Source organism: Antennarius striatus, chromosome 2 (genome assembly GCF_040054535.1).
Source record: "Antennarius striatus isolate MH-2024 chromosome 2, ASM4005453v1, whole genome shotgun sequence".
Lineage (NCBI taxonomy): Eukaryota > Metazoa > Chordata > Actinopteri > Lophiiformes > Antennariidae > Antennarius > Antennarius striatus.
The window spans coordinates 8,982,467-9,006,226 of record NC_090777.1 but is presented as its reverse complement, the minus strand read 5'-3'; the positions used below and the strand labels follow the sequence as shown (position 1 = coordinate 9,006,226).

At 42.7% G+C, this 23,760-nt stretch overlaps 1 protein-coding gene across 1 annotated transcript in view; it reads right to left on the bottom strand.

The window, feature by feature from the left end:
• Window positions 1–23,760, bottom strand: part of plxnb1a (plexin b1a) — a 101,558-nt gene that overhangs the window by 36,550 nt on the left and 41,248 nt on the right. The window contains exons 2-4 of the mRNA XM_068337209.1: window positions 7,395–8,268; window positions 6,800–7,036; window positions 5,515–5,697 (exon numbers count right to left, since the gene is read on the bottom strand). Coding sequence (XP_068193310.1) covers window positions 5,515–5,697; window positions 6,800–7,036; window positions 7,395–8,258 — 1,284 coding nt within the window. The 5' untranslated portion in view covers window positions 8,259–8,268. The remainder of the gene's footprint in view (window positions 1–5,514; window positions 5,698–6,799; window positions 7,037–7,394; window positions 8,269–23,760) is intronic.

The following is a 23,760-nucleotide window of genomic DNA, read 5'->3' as shown; positions in this document are numbered from 1 at the left end:
CAGTTGAGATATCACTTGTTGCTCCAGAGTCTCGATGTCAGCACTATGCTCAGTTAACTCTCCCCTGGCTACAGTATATGCATAATTCCTTGGCTTGATTTTGATGCTAGCGATGACCACATTATTTAATTTAATTTAATTTAATACACTGTTAAAATCCCCGAAGGGAAATTAAGAACACACACTCTAGTTGGTTTTTTTTTGTTAGTCAATCAAATCAAATCACATGCATGCATATTAGTGTGTACAGGCCCCTGTAATACACACGCCACACACAAGGGGGCCTGTAGGCATGCAAGGGAGGTAGAGTGGCAGGCAGCTCCTTCTTGGTGAGCCTCAAATGAGCAATTTGTAAAGGGGATGGCACCTTGCTCAAGGGTGCCTCGGCAGTGCTCCGGACGTGAGCTGACACCTCCCACTGTCAGCTCACCTCCGGGTATGTTTTTTTTTTTTGGGGGGGGGGGGGGGCGGGAATCAAACTGCCGATCTTGAATCATGGGACGACCCGCTCTACCGCCCGCTTTACCACTGAGCCACTGCCGCACCTTATAAGAATTCCTTGTTCCAAATCGTGCATTCTTGTTTTCCCTGTTCTAAGACAACAATTCTTCAATCTTTTTCATCTACTGTGTGTCTTTCCGCATTTCTTCATTTCTTCCATGGCGTCTAGCACTGGTTTTTGCTTTTAATGCCTGAGCAGTGGATATATACAATTTCCTCCGGGATTAATAAAGTATCTATCTATCTATCTATCTATCTATCTATCTATCTATCTTTTCTTCCAACTTTTTATCAAAGTCGCTCTTTAACACTTTCATAGAAGAAACCGTCTGTTCTAGAGTATCTTTCATATTTGTGTTCCCATCCTCCTCCGATTTTCCTCTTCCTTTCAAGCTTTGCAGAGTCAGTGAGTTAACTGCATTTACCGAATAACAACAGTAACCACAGCAAAACGCGATGGGCTTCTCGACAACTCAGGTGTTTCTTTTCTCTCACTAAATTATTGCATATCAGCTGCTGTTAATTGGTTTTCTCTGAAGTGATTCAGCCTGACAATTTATTATTAAGAAGAACGATGCAAACTTTATTCATGCATTTACTTTACATATCCAAATAGGGAAATTATTTTTTTCCATTCTGTCTTTTCTTTTTTCCCCTTCACACACACACACACACACACACACACACACACACACACACACACACACACACACACACACACACACACACACACACACACACACACACACACACACACACACACACACACACACACACAGGTAGTGAGAGTACGTAGCAAGTATAGATGACCCTGTGGATTTGGAGGCATGCACTGGAGAGGGAATAAAAGTTGTGATTAAGGAGAATGCTCGCAGGGGAGATGTGGTGATGGTGGATAACTTCAAATACTTTGTTTGGGATTAGCTGTCAAAATATTGTTTAAAAAAAAGGGTGGTGCAGAGATGAAGAGAAAGGTGTAGGCAGGGTACAGTAGATGGAGAAATACAGTATGTCAATATGAATGACTGTAACAATGATTTGTTGATGATATTGAGAACAACAATGCTTCATGGGTTGGAGATAGTGATGTTGACACCAAGGCAAGAGGTGGTCAGAGTTGGTCAGAGTTGACAATGCTGCTATTTTCAATGAGGATAAGGAGTATCAGAGAGATTGCACCAGTGGCTCAGTGAAAGAGTTAAAGTAAGTTGGTTTGGGCACCTCCAGAGGAAGGATGACGGGTGTATTAGAAGACTAATGATGAGAACGGAGCTGCCAGGCCAACGGAGAAGATGAAGGCTAAAGAGGCGCTGTATGGATGAGGTGAGGGAGGTCATTCCGGTACTTGATTTGAGAGCAATGTATGGAGATGGGTAGGATGGAAAATGGACTGCCATCTGCACACAAGTTGTTTTGAATAATACTCTATGTTCCTTTGACCGCAAAACTAAAACAAAGAGAAAAAAAAAACAAAGCAAAACCAACAGCAACTCTGGGTTACCACTGAAATGCAAATCAAATCACACTTGTGCAGAATTGCAGCAGAAGTGGCTATAAATGTGATTACGGTTCAGTAAAATCTAATATAAAGCACAGGAAGACACCTCTGGCTCAAATTATTCTCAGGCCTTCAAACTCTCATATTACCTCATGCTAATGAGATTAGCAGAGGTTTTCATGGCTCTTTCCATGAAGGCTTTGACTTGATCATTGTGAACAGAATGGAGAATCAGCTGTCCCATTAAGAGGGTCTACTCGATGTGAAACGGCAGGAGAAGAATGAAGACCAATGTAAAATCAAGCATTTGATTTTTTTTACAATATGTCATAACTATGTAATTAATAATAATCAAACTGGTTGAGACGCACAGATGGACACAGAGACAGAGAGGAAGAGAGAGAGAGAGAGAGACAGAGAGTCTTAGAGTCTTTTATCTGGATGCTGTGGAATTTTTCCTACTGAGACTTGTTAATCCTGCTACAATAGCTGCCAGTCTGATCTGCTACCTGAATGCACGGTCTCACTCTCTTTTCACACACAGGCACACACACACACACACACAAACTTATTAAACACACACAATCACAAATACAGCAAAGCAGACTGACTAGATCAGGGGTCGGGAACCGTTTTGGTAAAGAGAGCCAAAAACTCGACATATTTTTAAATGTACTTCCGTGGAAGCCATACAATCTTTCTAAAACTAAATAGAAATAAATGTGCGCATTTTATGTTATACCAACACTATTAAGTACAATACATCTCTGAATTCCTTTTAATAACATTGTCATGCTGTTGCTAATCAATAATAAGAATTTCTTATCATTAATGCGACTTCTGGTGCTGCATGGTTTTTGCTAATAGCTTTGAATTCTGGTTGATTCGTGGTGAGGTTAAGCTTCATGCAGGCGTTGAGATTTCCATCAGTTAAACGTGATCGTAGGTTAGTCTTAAGGTTCTGTAGATGTGAGAAAGACTGCTCACATGCATACATAGAGCCAATACTCACACGTTGTAGTGTGTGGTATGTGACAGGAAGTGCGTTCCAAGTTTGAACAATTAGCTGGTCTGCAGGTTGATATTTTAATTTCTCCCCACTTGTGTTCGCTCGTCAACTCTGCTTGCTGTCGTGCAAGTCTCTCCAAATATTCATTCAGTGACTTGAACATATCCACCCACCCACCCTGAAGGCTTCAGGTCACAAGCTTGTAACTCAAAATTGTTGACAGAGACAGGGATGTAACTCAAGTCAGCGCTGTCCACTGCACACTCGTGTGGATGGGTGATGAACTTAAAAAGACGAGTGCACTCGTAAAATTCTCCAAAGCGCGCTTTGAATGGCTGCAGGAGATTAGATGTGAAGTCTGCTAGCTGCTGAAGATCAAGATGTTGAGCAGGATCACTAGCTATGCATGTATCTTTAAACTCTCAGTTTTTCAAATTGTATGAAACGACCTGTTTCAATGTTGGTGATGAAGAGTTTCAGCTTGCTTTCAAACGCACTGCTTGTTGGAGGGATAAGATTGTATTTCCAACGCCTTGCATTTTCACATTGAGATGGTTTAGATGTTCAGTCATGTCCACGAGATAGTAGAACTTCAGCAGCCAGTCAGTGTTAGTTAACTCGAGATGCTCGACATTTTTTAATTCAAGAAAAGTCCGGATTTCACTCAGACAAGCCGCAAAACGGCTGAGCACCTTTCCTCTTGACAAACAACGCACATTGCTGAGCAGAATCAGACTGGGATAATTATTTCCAACTTCATCCAGCAATTTTTTTAAACTGGCGATCATTTAAAGCTCGTGCAACAATAAAGTTGACCGCTCGAACGACCAACTACATCACCTCACCAAGCTGCTTGCCACACATCTAAGCACAAAGCGCCTCTAGATGTAGAATGCAATGAAAACTCAGGACGCGTCTCTTTTCATGTTCACAAAGAAGCACTATGAATTCTGTTTTTTGCCCAGCATACACGGAGCACCATCAGTGCACACCGAAACAAGTTCATCCATTGATAGATTTTTTTCTTCAGCGGACCCAATGAAGGACTTGAATAAATCCTCTCCATAGCTAACTCGGCTAGCAGCCTGAACTTCCGGGTAGACGTCGGCCAAAACTGTACACAAAAAAACGTTTGTTTTCTTATGTGCAGTGTGTTTGCATTATATGTCAATGGACATTAAACAGAAAATATCTTTTGTGGTGACGGCTGTTTATTTAATTCCACGATGCTCTCAGGAGCGCTTGTTCACATGGTTCCCTCTGGCAGATGCGCCGTCATTGGTTGGGCATTTGACTGACAGGTAGTGAGTGGAGTTAAAAAGAGTGACGGCGTGAGGTTTTCAAGTGAGCTTATTCAAATACAGTATATAGGCGGGGAGATGTGTTTGCATTGACATATCATAAAAACAGGGCTGCAAGGACCACAGTGCAGACGTACGTCAAGATACAAGTTTATTCGTTCCGTGACTGAGCTCGTAAGTTAAACAATATTCCCACATTTAAAATAACTAAAACCATTGGAATCTATTCTAACCTTGTAAAAACCTCCAAACCTCTCTGAATGATGAAAAAAACATTTTTACCAAGCTAGAGGCATACGTACATTTCCTGTGCATAATTTATTAGAAATGCACAAGTCATACACAGATACGCAACATCTTTACTATGCAACAGACAACAACTTACGGTCTCAGCTGATATTGTATCCATTAAAGATTAAGCACACATTATTGTCCACACAAACGGGGAAATTATCTTTACACTCCTTGTTGTACATGCATATACATACAGTATATACATGTTTGTAGCACAGCACACACAAACACTGTATATAGGCCCCTGTAAACACAACACACTAGGGCCTGCTGGCATGCAATTAATCACACATGATTAATAATCACACATGACTGGGGGAGGCAGAGTGATGGGTCATGACTTCGGCATGACTTCAGCTTGTGGGGGGGAGGGCGCCTTGCTCAAGGGCGCCTCGGCATTGGCTGGGAGGTGAGCTGAAGCCCCGACTGTCAGCTCACACTCCGAGGATGTTCGGCGGGAGTGGGATTCGAACCACCGATGGCTGGGCGATTTCTGGTCCTAAGACGTTTGCTCTACCGCTGAGCCACTGCCGCCCCAACCGCCCCATCCACCAATATGTTGGAAAGACCAAGTTCTGGCCTCATGTATCAATCCACCAAGTAGCAGCGGTGAACTGAAGCACGGCTCCTATCTCGGATTTGTCACAAAAATGTGGATGTTTGTTTGTCGAGCAGCTCATATCTTGAGGTACTACTGTATTAACTTATCTCTACTTGTATGGTTACCTTGAATGAAGGACATGTTTTCATGAAAAGTTGTCTTATGATCTTATATTTCCATGTTTTGGACATGTAGTGATGTATTGGCACCCAGGTCGTCATCCAGGCTCTAGTTAGTGCATGCTTGGACAGATTCGAGGGCTCCAAGAATTGAGTACGTAAAATGCAAGCCAACATATGGGATGACCTACCTTATGCAAAGTGCCTTTCGAATCTCCCAGGAAAGCGATGCTGTGTCCCTCTCTGACGCTGACGGCAACCGCAGTGAGACGGGCAGCAAAAGTGTGCCACGTGGCTTTGGCCTCCAGAGGTATCCGGCTCGCCATTGGACTGGGGGTGTGATCAGAGCCGCAGGGGTAGGCCTTAAGGGTATTCTACAAGACGAAGACTAGTCAGATGTTGTGAATTTAAATTAACAAGAAATGGATAATTGCTTCTTTTTTTTTAAACAATTTAGCTTTTTCATTTATCTGAAGTAAAAGCATTGAGATCACTTGAAACAAGCTTAATCCAGAAGAAGAACTGCGGCATTGATCTAATATCAAATACGCAAATTTAAGACCAACAAATTCAACTTTGAATCATCTCAATTTATCAGAAGAGTATTAAAGGATAGGTTAAAGTACACTCATAGAGACCAAGCAGCACACGTCAGAAATCCTGCTTTCCAGTACGTCTCTGTGCTCTGGCTCCAGATAATTGCCACTGAAAGATGAAGTAGGATCGGATTTTTTTTCCTTTTGTCTATCCAGAGTTTATTTAAAAAATCCTCATCTGTCTGTTTCCTCATGTCTATGCTTCTTCCAGCATTTCCTTTTTCTTCTACTTCATTATTCCATCAATTTCAGTGCTGCTCTTTGTATTCCCCTGCTACACTTTGCAAAAAGCTCTCCCCTCCCTCTTTCTCTGTCATCCACTTCTCTTGGTGAGTTTCAAAAAAACTCCTATCCTTTCATGTCAGACCACATTAGGCAGCACTGCAGCTGATTCAGAGTTAGCTTGGTTAATTATCCCTAAAAATCCCATTAAATGTTTCTGAGGGCTGGCAGGACCAGAGCGGCTGCTGGGTAGTGGAAGGGGTCACTGGAGGGCTGCAACTGGGAGAAACTTCTGGAGCATCTGGGCGTTTTGGGCTTTTCAATGAGGAACTGCCTACATTTCTTCCTGTTACTCATCTTTGCAATCCAATCATGTTTTTACTGTGCTGTAATTTCTGTCTTCTCTTTCTATGAGCACTGAAACTACTTGAAGCAATGTATTTAAGGTATGGAAAGACATAACAAATAATTGACCATGCTGTGTAGCTTTAAAGTGAATGAGGAGAAAGTCATTTGGAGGCATCGGTCTGTGTTGTAAGAGCATATTACAGACAAAACATTTGTTTTAAAAGCCCTAACTTCCAACTGAAAAAAAGTCACGGTCAACAATGACATGGATGCTTTACCACAAAATGTTTACCCCCTTGCTTTATCTTACCAAGGGCAAGTTGGCGCAGCTGGACTTGACCTCGTACTCTATGTAGGCTACTTCTCCTTTGGACTCCATCTGACCATTTTGGGTGTAACAGAGGTCACGGGTAAAGTCGATGTGTCTGTCAAGCTCATTCAGCTCGAAAATGCATAGAGCCGAATCATCCAAGGCATTGTTGTTCGTGGAGCTTGTGGAGAAGACTCCAAGCAGATTCTGGCCCTCCCTACCAGAACCTTGTCCCACCTGTTGCAAAAAAAGTATGAGTAAAGTTAAACACATCCATCATCAGTTTAGCCTAGATAAGATAAACCTTTAATAGATGGAAACAGTTTTAAGAGTTGAAGTTCCCACACGGTCATGTCAACAAAACTCAGTCATGTTTTGAATTTTTGCACCCAACGAACCCAAAAACAAGTAAAAAAAAAGATGACAGAGTACATTTGCAGAGTAATTACAGAGAGCTACTCGGTCACAAATGCGTGTGTCCTGTATGAAAAATCTTATGAATATCATGCCTACAACACATCTCTTAGAGTACTAGATTTGTTATTATTTCAGTGTTTTTCCAATGACCAGACTTACAGAAACATAAAGGAAGTACCTGGGCAGCCTGGAGCAGGTTGTAAGTCTTGGAGGGTGAGGAAGGTGATCGACAGACAAGAGGAATTTCCACATAGGAGTAATATGAGGTGTCGTCCACGCATACTCTGGCAGCATAGGTCTGGTATTCCCTTGATGCTGACTTGATGTCACGGCGATAAAAAAGGAAGTATGTATACGTGTGTCGTGTGAACACTTTAACAAAACGGTGATCGTATTCTGACAGACGCCCAGCCACAGCCAGCTTAGCTGTCTCTTCATAAGAAAAAATGAGTTGTGATGAAAGGTGGCGGGTGGAAATGGGTGGGTGGCTGGCAGTGTAACCTCGACACACATACATCACTGTCCTATCCCCACCATGAAGCTGAACTACCAGCCCCACAGTTGACACCGACGGATCATTGGCCGCAACATACTGTGTATCCACAGGCCTCTCAGTGGAGAACAGGACCTTCTTGATTGATGCCAAGCTGCGTTTCTGGCAGATGCCCTGGTGGATGCTGCCACAGGAGATTAATTCCATTGCGTTTGGATCCACCAACAGTAATTTGTTGTGATTGCTGGTTCTCTTGGCCTGGGGACAGTTAGAATCAGTGACTGGGGGAAGGCAGTCTTTGCTGTCGCTGACGGGGCCGGTCCTCTCCTCTTGCTCAAGCATGAGCCCATTTAATCCATCTAGCTGGAAAAGGTGGTCCCTAGCTCCTACATACACAGTCCCCACAAATGGGTCTGGGTGGAGCACCAGATGCTGGAATTCAGTGTCATTCCGTGAAAATTGGGGGTAAAAGTGACCATTGGCAGAGGCAAAAATGGTGAGGATGAGGAGTAAAAGCAGGGTGGAGTTCAGAGCCTTCTCATGTAGCATGGCAAATATTCTGAGGAAACAAACAGGAATGTTAAGAGTAGAAATAAAAAAATTTTAGAACAGTAATTTCAGGTTTCAGCTTTTTAATTGATGTCTGAGCAAGCCAATTAGCCCAGTCCCACAGGGTGGTGCTCTCCTATGCATTGTCCTGACGTACTTTGGTAGAGTGTTGTGCATACTCCATAAAGGTAACTAATGTCCACCAGGAGAACTCTGCAATCTAATGTGCAAAGAGTTGGTGCAGGTTACGACAGATATGTTGTTTGAATCCCAATTTATTTGCCCTGTTGAAGTGACAGTAATACTAACAAGCACAAATACAACATAGTTCTTTATGGTCTCAGTGGACTGACACCCTTAATTTCTTGAAAAGGCTTTCATTGTTTAGAACATTACCACTATCAACAGTATATTGACAACACTGCAGTCCCAGGATCCCTTTACAACAGCAGTACTCAAAACAGCACTCATTTCCCATCTTCACAGCCATCATTCAACACCTCTGAGGAAATTGATTTGTGGACACTGAGAGTCTTCTCCACATTAGAGATAAGACCCTCGTTAACTATTAAACAGGCTCCTCTGAACTTTAAGTGACCTCACTGGAGGGTCACAGTGAAAAAAAATGCCTCCTGTACAACACAGCATATCCAGCAGGCTCTGAACCCAGGCTGTGTCTAAAAATGAGTGTGGGATTTAGTTTTGATTGGTGTGCAAATACAAACAGGAAATGCAATGCAACCTCACTTAGCTGTTGAGTCCCTGGGGCTACAGTTAGCATAGATGATATATGAGTGATTTGGGTTGCAGGCCGTACAAGAGCAGTTGCTTATGTGTTAGTCTGGTAAGTGGGTGAGTCTAAGGCATCCCTGTTTACTTATTCATAAGTAGAATGAGATGGACAATAAGTAATAACCACCACACCCACTATCAGAGGGTTTGAATAGTGTGTGTGTGTGTGTGTGTGTGTGTGTGTGTGTGTGTGTGTGTGTGTGTGTGTGTGTGTGTGTGTGTGTGTGTGTGTGTGTGTGTGTGTGTGTGTGTGTGTGTGAAGAAAAGTGGCCATTACTGCCTGTTAAACAGGGCTGAAAATGCACACAGTCCTTTGAGAGAGAAGAGGAATTGTCTATATGCAATATGAATATAAAATAAACTCATTCTGTGTGCCTCATGGTTTATTGAGTCAGATCTGCTACAGTTCTCAGATACAAGCACCATGGAGCAACCTGATGTTGATGACAGATTTCTAACAATAATGATGCCAGTGCAATGAGTGGATATTTATTCACCTGAGGATCAAGTAAACACTGTACAGCTTAGGACTTTCCCAGTTGTGTGAAAGAAGACCTAATAAAGATAAAGTTCTACATTTAGCTTCCAAGGAAGACTACAGTTGATTTATCGTCAGTCCTTCATCTCACTTGAAAGATAGAGACAGTGGAACTGAAAATGGGATTCTTATGGCATATATGAGTGTCAAAGTTTAGTAAATCATAAAAAGCACACAATGACAAAATATTGTTTTAAACTTTACACTACATATTTCTGAAATTAGAAAAATAAGTCCACTTTATTAATCCCCTATGGGGAAATTGTCTTGTCACTCCACACAGTAACATGCATATACAGTATGTGTTAAACCATGCATACATTGTTGCTCAGGCCCCTGAACACAACACACTAGGGGCCTGTAGGCATACAATTAGTAAACATCAAGCAGTACACAGTATATAGGGGAAGGCAGAGTGAAGGGTCTCGTAAGGGATTGCGCCCCAAGCGAGCAGCTTGTAGGGAGGAAGGTGCCTTGCTCAAAGGCATCTCGGCAGTGGCTGGGAGGTGAGCTGACCTCTCCCACCATCAGCTCACACTCCGAAGAATGTCTTGGCGGGAGCGGGAATTGACCGCCGATGTCTGGTCTTCAAGACATATGCTCTACCGCTGAGCTACTGCCGCCTCAATTACAATTATGAATTATGTTTAGCACTATACTAAATGCGCTTCAGGTTGATTGGCCGGTCCCAAATTGCCCGTAGGAGTGTGTGTGTTTGTGCATGGTTGTCTGTCTTATCTGTGGCTCCGCAACGCACTGGCGTTCTGCCCGGAGTGTCCCCCGCCTCACGCCCTATGCAAGCTATCCTAACTGACTTATGGGCAAGAGGCAGATAACAATCTGAATGTGACCCCCTAGCACTGCAGAGCCACATGAAAAACAAACAACCAGTTACGCATACACTCATACCTTTGGGCAATTTGGAATGATCAAATCACCTGAAGTGCATGTCTTTGGAGGGGGGAGGAAGCTGGAGAACCCGGAGGGAACCCACGCAGACACAGGGAGAACATACAGGACTCAAAGCTGGAACCTTCTAGCATTGAAGTGACAATGCTACCCAGTACCCCACCATGCCACCCAAAGTGGTGTTTAATTTAAACTAATTTCAAAGTAATGTCTGTTTTGTGAACCTGTCTCTTGATTCCTGCCAATACACAGCACCACTTGCAAAGATAAGAACAGTTCTGAGATCCCTGAAAAATCGTTGAAATTTCTGTTTTTACTCCACATCTCTATCAAAATTTGACAGTTTTTGTTTGACCCCGTCAACGGACCCAACTCACTACCAGATGGTGATCATTTGACAGCTCTGTCCCTCTCTTCACCCGAGTGTCCAAAACACACATTCTAAGGTTAGATGACACGATCACAAGATCAATCATTGACCTCCGTCCCAGGGTGCTCTGGTACCATACCCAACCCATCAAAACTCTTGGCAACTTCTACAAATCTGAACAGTATTTTATGTGCACTTTGTGTACTTTTTTAGTTTTACCATAATCCTTCTTACAGACAGTTACCTGGGTGAAATTATAAGCTTAGTTGAGGTACTAAGTCTGTTAAGTACCTAGACTATAAACTTTTATGTCCTGCCTTGTCGTCTTTGTAACGGGCAGATTGGAAACAAGTCCAGACAAATTCGGACTCCAATTCTTAGCAAGTGTGGCTAGATGATCTTTGACTGGTCTACATGAAGAACTCAGCATTTTTTTTAGCTTACAGCAACCCCATTGTCACGAGAACTTTCCTCTTATCAACCAGCAATGATGCTACCATGAGAATGGGTGACTGCTATGATGGAGGGGAAAAATATACAGCTGTGTCAAAGACAAATGGGGAACCACAGTCCTTCATTTCAGCAACATATATCAACAAAATAAGTTTGGGAATGCTCGGAGAATTCTGCTTTCTTGTTGTCCCTAAATGGGGTCCTTCATGGAATCCCTGTAGGGAACTCCATTGTTCTCATAAGGGACTTCAATCAGTGTTCTCGTTTGCGTGCGTCGTTGCGTCAAAGATGCACAACTTTTGACGGGGACGCAAGTTCATCAAAGAGAGTCCGTCCCAGGGATGGAAGCTTTAAATGCTTGAAATAAAAAAAAATCGATGCACTTCCATTCAACAAAAAATATTCACAATTTATCCATTTATCCACTTTAATTTTGAACCCGGAAATCGCCATTATGTCTCACGCGAGACTCATCTTCGGGATTCAGCCCCGTTAAAATTGCCTTGTATCGAGAGTAACGGCAACACGACGCCTGCCCATTTTGCACGCAGCAGTGAGAGAACGACGAAATAATATTATCACCTTGCCTCCGAGAAACCCCAAATGACAATCAGTGCCTTTTTGGACAAATATAAATCATAAATTTATGAAGACAAAGAGACAGATATTTGTGGACAGTAAAAATGAAGAGGCAGAAGACGAATGAAAACCAGCAAAATCCGAGCATTTATACACCAATGGACGCAATTGTTTCCATGGGTGAGGCACGTTGATAGGTATGGAGAAAACTATATGTATTGCGAGGTATGCACACAACAGAATTCAGTCAATGGTATGCACAAATCTGCAAAAAAATCTAAATGTCATGAGGTCCACCTTAATGTGCCATGCTGAACTGAACTCACACATGTTGACCATAGCGAGGATATCCCCTCACTGCAAGAAGACCGAAAGAGATGCACTGCAAGAAGGATGCCAAGAAGGATAAAGCAATCTTAGTTCTTTTAAAGGTTGTGAAATGGATCACTGTGGAAGATATACCCTTCAACAAGCTTAAAACTACACTGTTTTATTTCGTGGGACTGTCTGTAGCTTTGATTGCGGTGCCTATTTGCTGCGGCATTGTTTAGACAACCTCATACAATGTCACAGCATTTATTTCTGTCCAGAATTGCATTAATTTTTGGCAGAGTTCTTGTATTGACGATAGGAGTCAAACCACTCTGCAAGGTCTTCTCCAGCACATCACATAGACTATGAATGGGGTTAAGCTCAGGACTGTGGGGGTCAATCGAAGTGTCAAAATGATTCCTCACGCTCCCTGGACCACTCTTTCACAATTAGAGTCCAATAAATTTTGGCATTGTTGTCCTGGAATATGATCTTGCCATCCGGAAGAAAAATCCATTTATGGGATTGCCTGGTCATTCAGTACATTCAGATACTCAGGTGACTTAATTTTTTTTGCTGAATAATATTGCTGAGCCTAGACTTGACCAACCGAAGCAACCCCTGATTATAACCCTGCAATTTGCTTATTGAAACCCAAACGGTGACTTTTTTTTTGGCCGGGCAATGCATCTTTATGCATGATATTGGTGTACCTGATGTGGATCTCCTTAAAGAACACAACATGCATTATGACTCGTACGCCAGAGGAAGCCAAATTTTGGATAGAGAAAGAGTTAATAGAAAATATGCAGGCATCTCCAGATTAAGTATGCTTGCAGATGAATCAACAGACATAACAAATGTAAAGAGGTTAGTTCTCTATGCTCAAATAATTTACTCAGATACAATATTTCTACAACTGTTTTTTAGAATAACTACCAGGCTTCAACATTTTGATAAATAATTAATATGTAATTTATTCTTTATTTTTACTTAATAAACATTTATGACATTATTAATAATATCATTAAAATTAACAGTTTGTTTAGTTTTTATATTGTACTATTGGCTGAACTCAATCCTTGCATACGGCTTTTATCGTATATTCTGGTATTACTTTTGGGATGCATAAACGTCATGCTGGGATGCACAAATTTTTGTTGCAGCGCATCCCAGTGATGCAATACTTTCTTGAGGTAAAATGAACTCTGCTTCAATGCACACGCAGGCAATGATGAAGACACCTGGAAGGGCGTAATTGGGAGGAATGGCCTCCCTGATCGAAAACCGAGTGGCGTTTTGTTGTTGCATTTCTGTGCTAGTCATGGATTGTCCATAGCTATCCCCATGTTCGAGCACAAGGATGTTCATAAGTGTTGTGGTACCAGAGCACCCTGGTACCACTACATCAATGATTGATCTTGTGATTGCGTCATCTGACCTTCCACCGTGTGTTTTGGACCGTGTGTTTTGGACACTCAGGTGAAGAGAGGAGCAGAGCTGTTAACTGATCACCATCTGGTGGTGAGTTGGGTCCGTTGACAGAGGAAACCTTCGGATAGACCTGGTTAGCCCAAACAAGTAGTGCAGGTGAACTAGGAATGTCTGGAGGAGGACTCTGTCCGCGAGGCCTTCAATTCACACTTCTGAAGGAGCTTCTCATGCATCCCTGTGGAGGCTGGGGGCATTGAACCGGAATGGTCGATGTTCAGAGCTTCCATTGCTGAAGCTGCAGCTGAGAGCTGTGGTCTCAAGGTCTTGGGTCCCTCAAGGGGCAGTAATCCTCCAACACCTTGGTGGAGCCTGGTGGTCAGGGAAGCAGTACAACTGAAGAAAGATGCTTTCAGGGGCATGTGGCCCAGGGTACTCCTGAAGCAGTTGCAGGGTACTGACAGGCCAAAAGGACTGCAGCCTCAGCTGTGATGGGGGCAAAACAGAGGATGTGGTAGAAGTTCGGAGAGGATAAAGACTTTCGGACGGCACCAAAGTTGTTCTGGAGGACTGTCCGACACCTCAAGAGGGGAAAACGGGGGACCATCCAAGCTTTATACGGCAAAGATGGGACACTGTTGACCTCGACTGAGGAGGTTGTCAGTCGATGGAAGGAACATTTTGAGAAACTCCTGAATCCAACTACTGCAAATGACCAGTCCTCTGTTGCAGAGGCAGAGCTGGAGGATGATTGGGGATTCGAATCAATCTCTCTGGGCAAAGTCACTGAGGTAGTTAAACAACTTCACGGTGGCAAAGCCCCGGGTAATGATGAGATTCGGATATGCTGAAGGCTTTGGGTGTTGAGGAGCTGTCATGAATGACACACGTCTTCAACATTGCGAGGAAGTCTGGGACATTGCCGAAAAAGAGGCAGACTCGGGTGGTGGTCAGTGTTCCCTGTAAGCTGCGTACCTGCGCAATTGCGCAGTGCTTGTACAGCCTCAGCGCACAAGTAATTCTATGCTGCGCATGAAATAAAATTAGATATAAACGTATTGTGATGTCCCATGTGTTGTTACTGTTGAGTCTTGCTGCCCTGAGTTGGTCTGCGCATGTGTCAGTGGTGCATGAGTTTGCGAGACTTAGAAGAAGGGACTGGGGTTGGAGGTGGGGTGAGGGCGTGTGAGTGTAAAATGTGAGTGCTGAGAGGGAGTCGAGAGGAGTTCTGGATTGTTGCTTGTTACGGCTGGACGATGAAATTAAGCTCGCCAAAAGAAGTCCGTGGTTGTCATCCTTGCCCACATTACACAACACCGGGGTGTAACAGTATACAGTAATGTCTGATATCAGATCTAATGTAATCTAATTAATTGGACCAATATCATTGTTTTCTGTACCATATTGCATTGTAACTCAGTGAGTGACAGGTGTCTATGTTACCATAAGGTTCACTGACATTACGCAGCCAATCAGAGCATTGATGGTCCTGCATGTGCGCCCTGCTATACACAATGTGCAGGTTAGGTTAATGACTGGAAATGAACGGGCATCATTACATCCACTCACTAAGCCAAAGCAAAAAAGAAATGCTGTTCTTTTGAGTGGCTGTCGGAGAACATTTGATTTGATATACTGTTGTAACCTGAAGGGAAATTAAGAATACACACTCATGTATGTTTGTAGATCAATCACACGCATGCATATTAGTGCATATAGGCCCCTGTAATACACACAACCACACACAACAGGGCCTGTAAGCATGTAATTAGAGGTACAGTGATGGGCAGCCCCCTTTGTGGAGCGCCCAAATGAGTAGCTTGTGAGGGGGACTGCGCATTTAAAGCACTGCCGAGGCAGTGCTTCGCTCACCCCCCGGGCGGTGGTCCGGGGCTGACCTGACACCTCATACTGTCAGCTCACACTCTGGGTGTTTTTGGGAGGGAGCGGAGCCTATTGATCTTAGAATATTGGACGACCTGCTCTACCATCCGCTCTACCACAGAGCCACTGCCGTATAGCTGCAAATAGAAGAACAAGTGGTGAAACTGGGTGAATTTTTTTTCTTTTTGAGAAAGTTCAAAGCAAGAAGTAGACAAAACCATCAACCTGAACAAAGTGTACAACCACGTGAAAAATAAATTTAAGTCAGCTTTGTGCGTATTCTAATGATGTTTATTAAGGTTGTTTTTTTTTTTTTAATTTATGGATATTAATCATTAAATGCTGTTATTACTGGATAATTTTGAGTAGTAGAAATGCTATCAGATATTTTACAGACAAAGAGTTATAGGCATTTACACTGTATCACAAGCAACAGCACACACCATTTTGTAAAATGTGAATGTTTTAATGTGAACAAAATGCTATGTCTGAAAGGTGTATATATGTGTCGTTTCTTCCAGAACAGGAGCCTAAGTTCACAACTGGACCTCACCGAGGCCAATGCAGCTCTCTTCCCATGACCAAAGCAGGACCCTCACATATAACATACTACACATCTCATAAAAAACACGATTTTTGTCTTTTTCCTTTGAGGTGCACTCAGGAAGCTTGTGTGTTTGCCCAGATACATGAAAAATTAGAGGGAACATTGGTGGTGGTTCCTCTTTTTAAAAAGGGGGACCAAAGGGTGTGTGCCAACTACAGGGACATTACGCTCCTCAGCCTCCCTGGGAGAGTCTCCTCCAAGGTGCTGAAAAAGAGGGTCCGGCTAATTGTCGAACTCAGATTGAGGAGGAACAGTGTGGGTTCTGTCCTCGTCATGGAACAACAGACCAGCTCTTCACTCTCGCAGGGATACTAGAGAGGGCTTGGGAGTATGCTCCTCCTGTCTACATGTGTTTTGTGGACTTGGAGAAGGTGTACGATTGGGTCCCCAGGGAAATACTGTGGGAGGTACTCTGGGAGTATGGGGTGAAGAGGGGCGCTCCTCAGGGCCATCCAAAACCCTGTATGCCCAAATTGAGCGCTGCATTCGGGTTTTTGGCAGTAAGTTAGACTTGATTCAAGTGGCTGTTGGTCTTTGCCAGGGCAGCGCTTTGTCACCACTTCTGTTCATGATTTTCAAGAACAGTATAACGAGGCGTAGTCGTGTTTAGGAGGGTTTACAGTTTGGTAGGCTGAGGATTGCATTGCCGCTTTTTGAAGATGATGTAGTCCTGTTTGCATTATTGGCCTGTGACCTACAGGGCTCACTGGTCTGGTTTGCAGACGAGTTTGAAGTAGCGGGGATGAGGATCAGCACCTCCAAATCTAAGGCTGTGGTCCCTAGCAGGAAGCCGATGGGACTGCCTTCTCCGACTGGGGAATGAGGTCCTTCCACAAGTGAAGAAGCTTAAGTATCTTGAGGTCCTGTTCACGAGTGAGGGAATGATAGAGCGTGAGATTGGACGGAGAATTGGGGCAGCAGGAGCGGTATTGCAGTTGCTTTACCACACTGTTGCCACAAAGAGGGAGCTAAGCCGAGATGCAAAGCTCTCCATTTACCATTCAATCTTCGTTCCTACACTCACCTATGGTCATGAGCAATGGGTCATGGCCGTAAGAACGAGATCGAAGATACAAACGGCAGAAATGGGCTTTGTCGGCAAGGGGTGCCTGCCTTAGAGATAGGGTAAGAAACATTGCTATTCGTGAGGGGTTCAGAGTAGAGACGTTGCTCCTTGGTTTGGGCATCTAGTGCGGATGCCTCTGGGGCGCCTCCCTAGGAAGGTGTTCCTGGCACGTCCAGCTGGAAGGAGACCTCGGGAAAGACCCAGGACCAGGTGGAGGGATTTTTTCTCAACACTGGCCTGGGAACGCCTCGGGATCCCCAAGTCAAATATGGTGGATGTGGCCGTGAAAAGGGAAGTTTGGGGCTCCCTGTTGAAGCTACTGCCCCCACGACCCTACTTACAGACAAGCGGCAGAAGATGGATGAATAGTTTGGAAACCGCATCTTTATTCATTATCTCTAGTCTTGACCATTTTATAGTCTGATTACACTGACTGAAAGGAGAAGACGGATAGTTTATTAGCTGTGTTTCATATGCAGTAGGAAACATTCCAACAGCCTGTAAATAGCCTCCACTAAACAGTCAGACTGTCAACTGAACAGGAAAGTGAAACTAGGGATGATTAAGGTAATAAGTAGAAGCATTCCTTCCTTAAGTCAAATAAAGACCTACAAAAACTACTGACTTTCTTTTAGCAGCTGAGAGCAGAGTATCCTTCCGAACCTAAACAGCATAAATAGTAAAACAGTGTGTGTGCTATAAAAATCTCAGATTGTGGTCTTGTCAGTGAACTTTTGCTCTAACCATTCCTCTTAGACTCACTTTTTCTTGCTGTCCATGTTTATCAATCACAGAGGCAGTTGGCTGTGCAAGTTCATTTCTTAAACACTAAATGAGCCATGACAGCACAATGAATGTCTGAAATATCTGGGGTCTGCAGCACAGGGACAGTAGGGGTCACTGGGCCTGGAGCCATGGAGCACTGCCTTGCATTGTTACGTTCTGGTGGGTAGGCTGGCGTCCCATCCGAACTCCAGTGAGCAGCAGTAACACCAATGGCTCTCATCCAGAGAATACAGTGGAAAATAACAAATGACACACAGACCACCAGTGAAAGGATATAAAACAGAAGGGAACATTGGCCAGAAAACGCTAACTGATTTAAGAGTAGATAATACAGTTAGGATGAGAAATTTTTAAAAAGTTTAAAGACATCATTCTTACTGAGATAAGAAACATCAAGTTGGAGGTGTGTACTTTTATTTGCATTGTTGAATAGCACAAAGAGCTTCATTGCTGCTGTGTTTCAGTGATGCCTAGGTTGTACTCCTAAAGTTGCACAATTTCGTAATTACAAAATTACGTAATTTTCTTCGGGAGTATTTATCTATCTATCTATTTACAAGTAGGAAAAATGGCCAAAAAATAAATATATTAAAAAATAAGGCAACATCATATATTTAGCTTTTATACAACATGATTTACTGGTTAATTACTAAACTTGTGTCACTGATGTTATTTAGTTCTCTTGACATTTGAGTGGCAAGCTTTATTCTTGCAACACTTCCTTTTTTGTTTTTTTACATAAATGTATCTGAAATTCTAATTCAAGATTAAATTTATGAGGAAAAGTGTGACCGGTCTTTTTTTGTTTTAAAGTCACTTACACTATATTACCAAAAGTATTCGCTCACCCATTCAAATGATCAGAGTCAGGTGTCCTAATCCCTTGGCCTGGCCACAGGTGTATAAAATCAAGCACTCAGGCATGCAGACTGTGAAACAAGACATTTGTGAAAGAATAGAGCTCAGTGAATCCCAGCGTGGAACTGTCATAGGATGCCACCTGTGCAACAAATCCAGTTGTGAAATTTCCTCGCTCCTAAATATTCCACAGTGAACTGTCAGCTCTATTATAACAAAATGGAAGTGTTTGGGAACAACAGCAACTCAGCCATGAAGTGATAGGCCGCGTAAAGTGACGGAGAGGGGTCAGCGGATGCTGAAGCGCACAGTGCAAAGAGGTCACCGACTTTCTGCACAGTCAATTGCTACAGTGCTACAAACTTCATGTGACCTTCAGATTAGCCTGAGTACAGAACGCAGAGAGCTTCATGGAATGGATTTCCATGGCCTTAGAAGCTGCAGCCAAGCCACACATCACCAAGTGATGTGTGGCTGCATTGTACTAACTGTGAAATTTGGTGGAGGAGGAATTATGGTGTGGGGTTGTTTTTCAGGAGCTGGGCTTGGCCCCTTAGTTCCAGTGAAAGGAACTTTGAATACTTCAGGATAGCAAAACATTTTGGATAATGCCATGCTCCCAACTTTGTGGGAACAGTTTTGAGCGGGCCCCTTCCTCTTCCAACATGACTGTGCGCCATTGCACAAAGGAAGGTCCATAAAGACATGGATGACAGAGTCTGGTGTGGATGAACTTGACTAGCCTGCACAGAGCCCTGACCTGAACCCAATAGAACACCTTTGGGATGAATTAGAGCGGAGACTGAGAGCCAGGCCTTCTCGACCAACATCAGTGTGTGACCTCACCAAGGCGCTTTTGGAAGAATGGTCAAAAATTCCTATAAACACTCCTCAACCTTGTGGACAGTCTTCCCAGAAGAGTTGAAGCTGTAATAGCTCCAAAAGGTGGACCGACATCATATTGAACTCTGGGTTAGGAATGGGATGGCACTTCAGTTCATAGTAGTCAAGGCAGGTGAGCGAATACTTTTGGTAATATAGTGTATCACAAGTATCACAAATGCAATTAAACACCTAAATAAGTTATTATAATATTAAATACCATCCATGTTAGATTTTAAAAAGTGCATCTCATTGCAACATGGACTCACATTTCCCTGAGTAAATCTAACTCACAAAGAAAGCCGAAGACAGAAGCAGCAGGACCATACATTACAACATATGTGTTCTAACTCTAGGTGTATAGACAGATATTTTGGTGCAATCATTTACTCACCACACAGAATAATCAAAAGGAAGGTTAATTCATGGCCCAGTAATTCATGGCCCATGATTGATTTGGAAGATCATTTTTAAATAACTTTTTCTTTTTTAATATTTGGGTGAAATTATAAAATCTTCTGAATTAAAAAAAACCCCTACCCATCATGCTAGTGCCTTTCAATCAAAGTTCACTTGTTTTAAATTTTGTTTCAGCCTCCAATCTTTAAATTTGTGACTTCATTATATGACTTCAAGTCCAAACATACTCAAGCACCAAAAAAATAGATAAGGAGACAAATGCAAAAAATGTGTGTGGAAAAGGTCTTGTTTTCTAGTCCAGTTCAGAATAACAGTCTGAAAATGTGATCAGACCCTTCACGTCACCCCCAATCCAAAACCTACATCAAATAAGTCCACACACATACAATTGAGTTTCTGGTTGTGTGTTGCCACTTTGAGGGTTAGATCAGTGAAAGCCCTAATATTATCAGAAGCAGATGTAGACACGCTTGGCCTCTTTCCATTTCCGATGCCTTCGTTAAGGTCAATGGCCATTTCTCTATTCTGCGTTCAAATGCAGTCACACAGGGTCTCTCTCTCTCTGTCTTTGTCTATCTCTCTCTCTCTCTCTCTCTCTCTCTCTCTCTCTCTCTCTCTCTCTCTCTCTCTCTCTGTCTCTCTCTCTCTCTCTATTCCTCCAGTGGGCTGAAGGAGCTCTCTGTCTGGAGGGAATAGTGTCTCTTTCACAGCTCTCTCAACAAGTGGCAGCATTGAACGGACACAGGATAAAAGCAACTTCCTTTGGAAAGAAAGTCCACACACATCTACAAAAGACACACACACACACACACACACACACACACACACACACACACACACACACACACACACACACAGTCACTTTTATGACAGGATCTTTTCACCCTGGAGACAGTAACACTCCTTGCAGGTGCTAAAACTAACTGCTCAGGGCAGCATGGAACACACCAGCGATCTACTGTTAGCTGTTGATCTGTAGTTCATTGTTCATAAACTCCTTTCTATGCATTACTATGTAATGCATTTTTAAAATAGATTTTTAAAAACATTATTTCCTTCATACCATTAACATTTGTATTATATTTTGAAATGACATGCATAAAATACCTTTAAATCATTTTGAAAGAGAATTAAGCAACTTTTTTTAAATGTATGATTTAATTAAAATGAGTTGTATTGATTTATTTTGCAGGATAGTGGTTCTGTCAAATTCCTACCTAATAAGAAAACAGAACAAGATTTTGTCTGTAAAGTGCAACTGGTTTTTAAAGCACATTGCAAGGCCTTTGACCTAAATAAGGTGGAAGCAAGGAGAGAGCGGTGCTGTCACAGGAATGAGAGTGTGGGACTGAATGACTTACTGGTGTTGTAATTCTTTAGTTTAACTTTCAACAGACTTGAGGATCAAAGAGCAGCAAGCAGAGGGGGTAGACGAACTTCAGTGGAAGGAAAGAGTATGAGTGACAATAGCAGCTGAGGTACAATTTAACATTTAAAGAACAGATGGACAAACAAGTACATCACCTAAGTGGCCCTTAGGAGCTGCAACAAATGCCCACTTAATAAACATGCTTGTTCTAAACCCAACTACAACCAAGGCAGTCAGACTGCATCATCCCATGCCGAATTCGAAGTTTTACCCTTACCTACTTGCAAAGGTTAAAGATCAAACCTAGTGCTCTGACCTACTTTCATAGATCTAGCATAAAGCACTAGCTTTGATCTATGGTTTTACTCACACTGGCTTTCTCCCTCGTCTTTTTTTTTTTTTAATCTGGTTACTGAGTGTTCATCCATCCATCCATTGTCTTCCGCTTTATCCGCCACAGCAGGTCGCAGGGAGCTGGAGCCTATCCCATCTGGCAGAGGGCGTGAGGCGGGGGAGCCAGTGCACCGCAGAGCCACACACAAAGACAGACAGCCACGCAGACACACACTCACTCCTACGGGCAATTTGGGACTGGCCGATCAACCTGAAGCACATGTTTTTGGAGGTGGGAGGAAGCCGGAGAGAACCGTACAAAAGTTTAAATTTAACCTGACCTAGTTTTCTCAAAGTCATCATGTCATTTTCATCCCCTTTTGCGCCTCATTGATGTGCTTTTTGTTTCATCTTTCTATCTGCAACGGTGGCGAAGATATTTGGTGGACAGACGAATGGACGGACAAAAACACGAACACTGACTATTAAAATACATCACCGCTTTGAAGCGGGATGTAAAAATGCATGTTTGGTATGCTGGACTTGCGCTAGCCACTCGCCACTTTGCCATAGGCGAAGTAAATTCCAGACTGGCTACAAGGTTTTTAGACTGTGTAGCCACAGTGGCGTTCTTATTTTTACGCCACTATTTCCGCTAGCGCCGCCATTTCCGCCAGCGCCACTATTTCCGCATGCCGACGGAAATAGCCGACGGAAATAACCGAAGTGACCCGAACGCTCCCGATCATTAAATATGCACTCGGGTCATGACCTCCTATTGTCCAATGAAAAACAAAAAGATTTTTTTTTATAAGCTAAACCCGCAAATTGGTGTACGACAAGGCGAGGATGATCGATTGAAAGAAAATGAGAAGAGAGTGTTTTATAGTAGATTTTGCGTTAAAATTCCAACTGAACGACAAATGGTGAATGCTGAGAGGGGGAGGAGTGGTGACAGACTGATCAGAAGGTAAATGAAAGATATTATCAATACTTTTTTGTAGTCTTAGACTTTTGATCTATATGACCGGCAGGGATAACCAACAATGCATGTTAATGTGTATTCACCTCGCTTGCTATTTTATATGCCTTTTTAAATTGAAATGAAAAATCATATTATCGAATTTAAAAAAAAAATGAAACTAAGACAACACCATTGGTATGCCAAAGTCAAAGTTAAAATGTATTCTAGTACAAGTAAAACTTACAAGTACACATTGAGTAATATTTCATGAATATCTTCACACAGTCACATAGTCATATAATTGAAAACAATGCAAGTTTTCAATTGTTGAATATCACATTTATACCTGCAGAAAAAAGGATAGAAATACAGATAGTTACGCTTGAACTGTTGACTTTAGTGTATTTTTGTAGGTAAACTGAACAGAAGATTTTGCACTCAGAATGCACCAGAATGCAGGAAAACAACCCCATTTTCTACAAAATTCCCGGGGGGGCCCCCCAACCCCCCATGCGGGGGGGGTATCCCCCCACACCCGCCTATGACAAGTGTGGTTTTACATCCCCCAACAATTGTGAAGATACAATCATACAAAATATTACTCAATGTTTACTTGTAAGTTTTACTTGGACTAGAAGACATTTTAACTTTGACTTAGACACTTTGATTTTAATAAATCTGATTCTTGGTATTAGTCAATATTTACTTGTAAGTTTACTTGCTATTACAGCAAGCCACTGTCTTGGACACAGAATGTTGGCTTTTTGTGGCTTACTCAATTCTTTTACACTGAGCCACAGTGGCTTAGTCATACTACCTCCTAGTGCAAGCCCAGGTATGGTAGTTTGTTTGGAGTACATGGTCCTTAGAGTCCAACCTACCTCAAACGATGCATTCTTTAAGCAACTGTTATTCATTTAGAAAGAGCCTCTGCCGATGGAGTTTGACC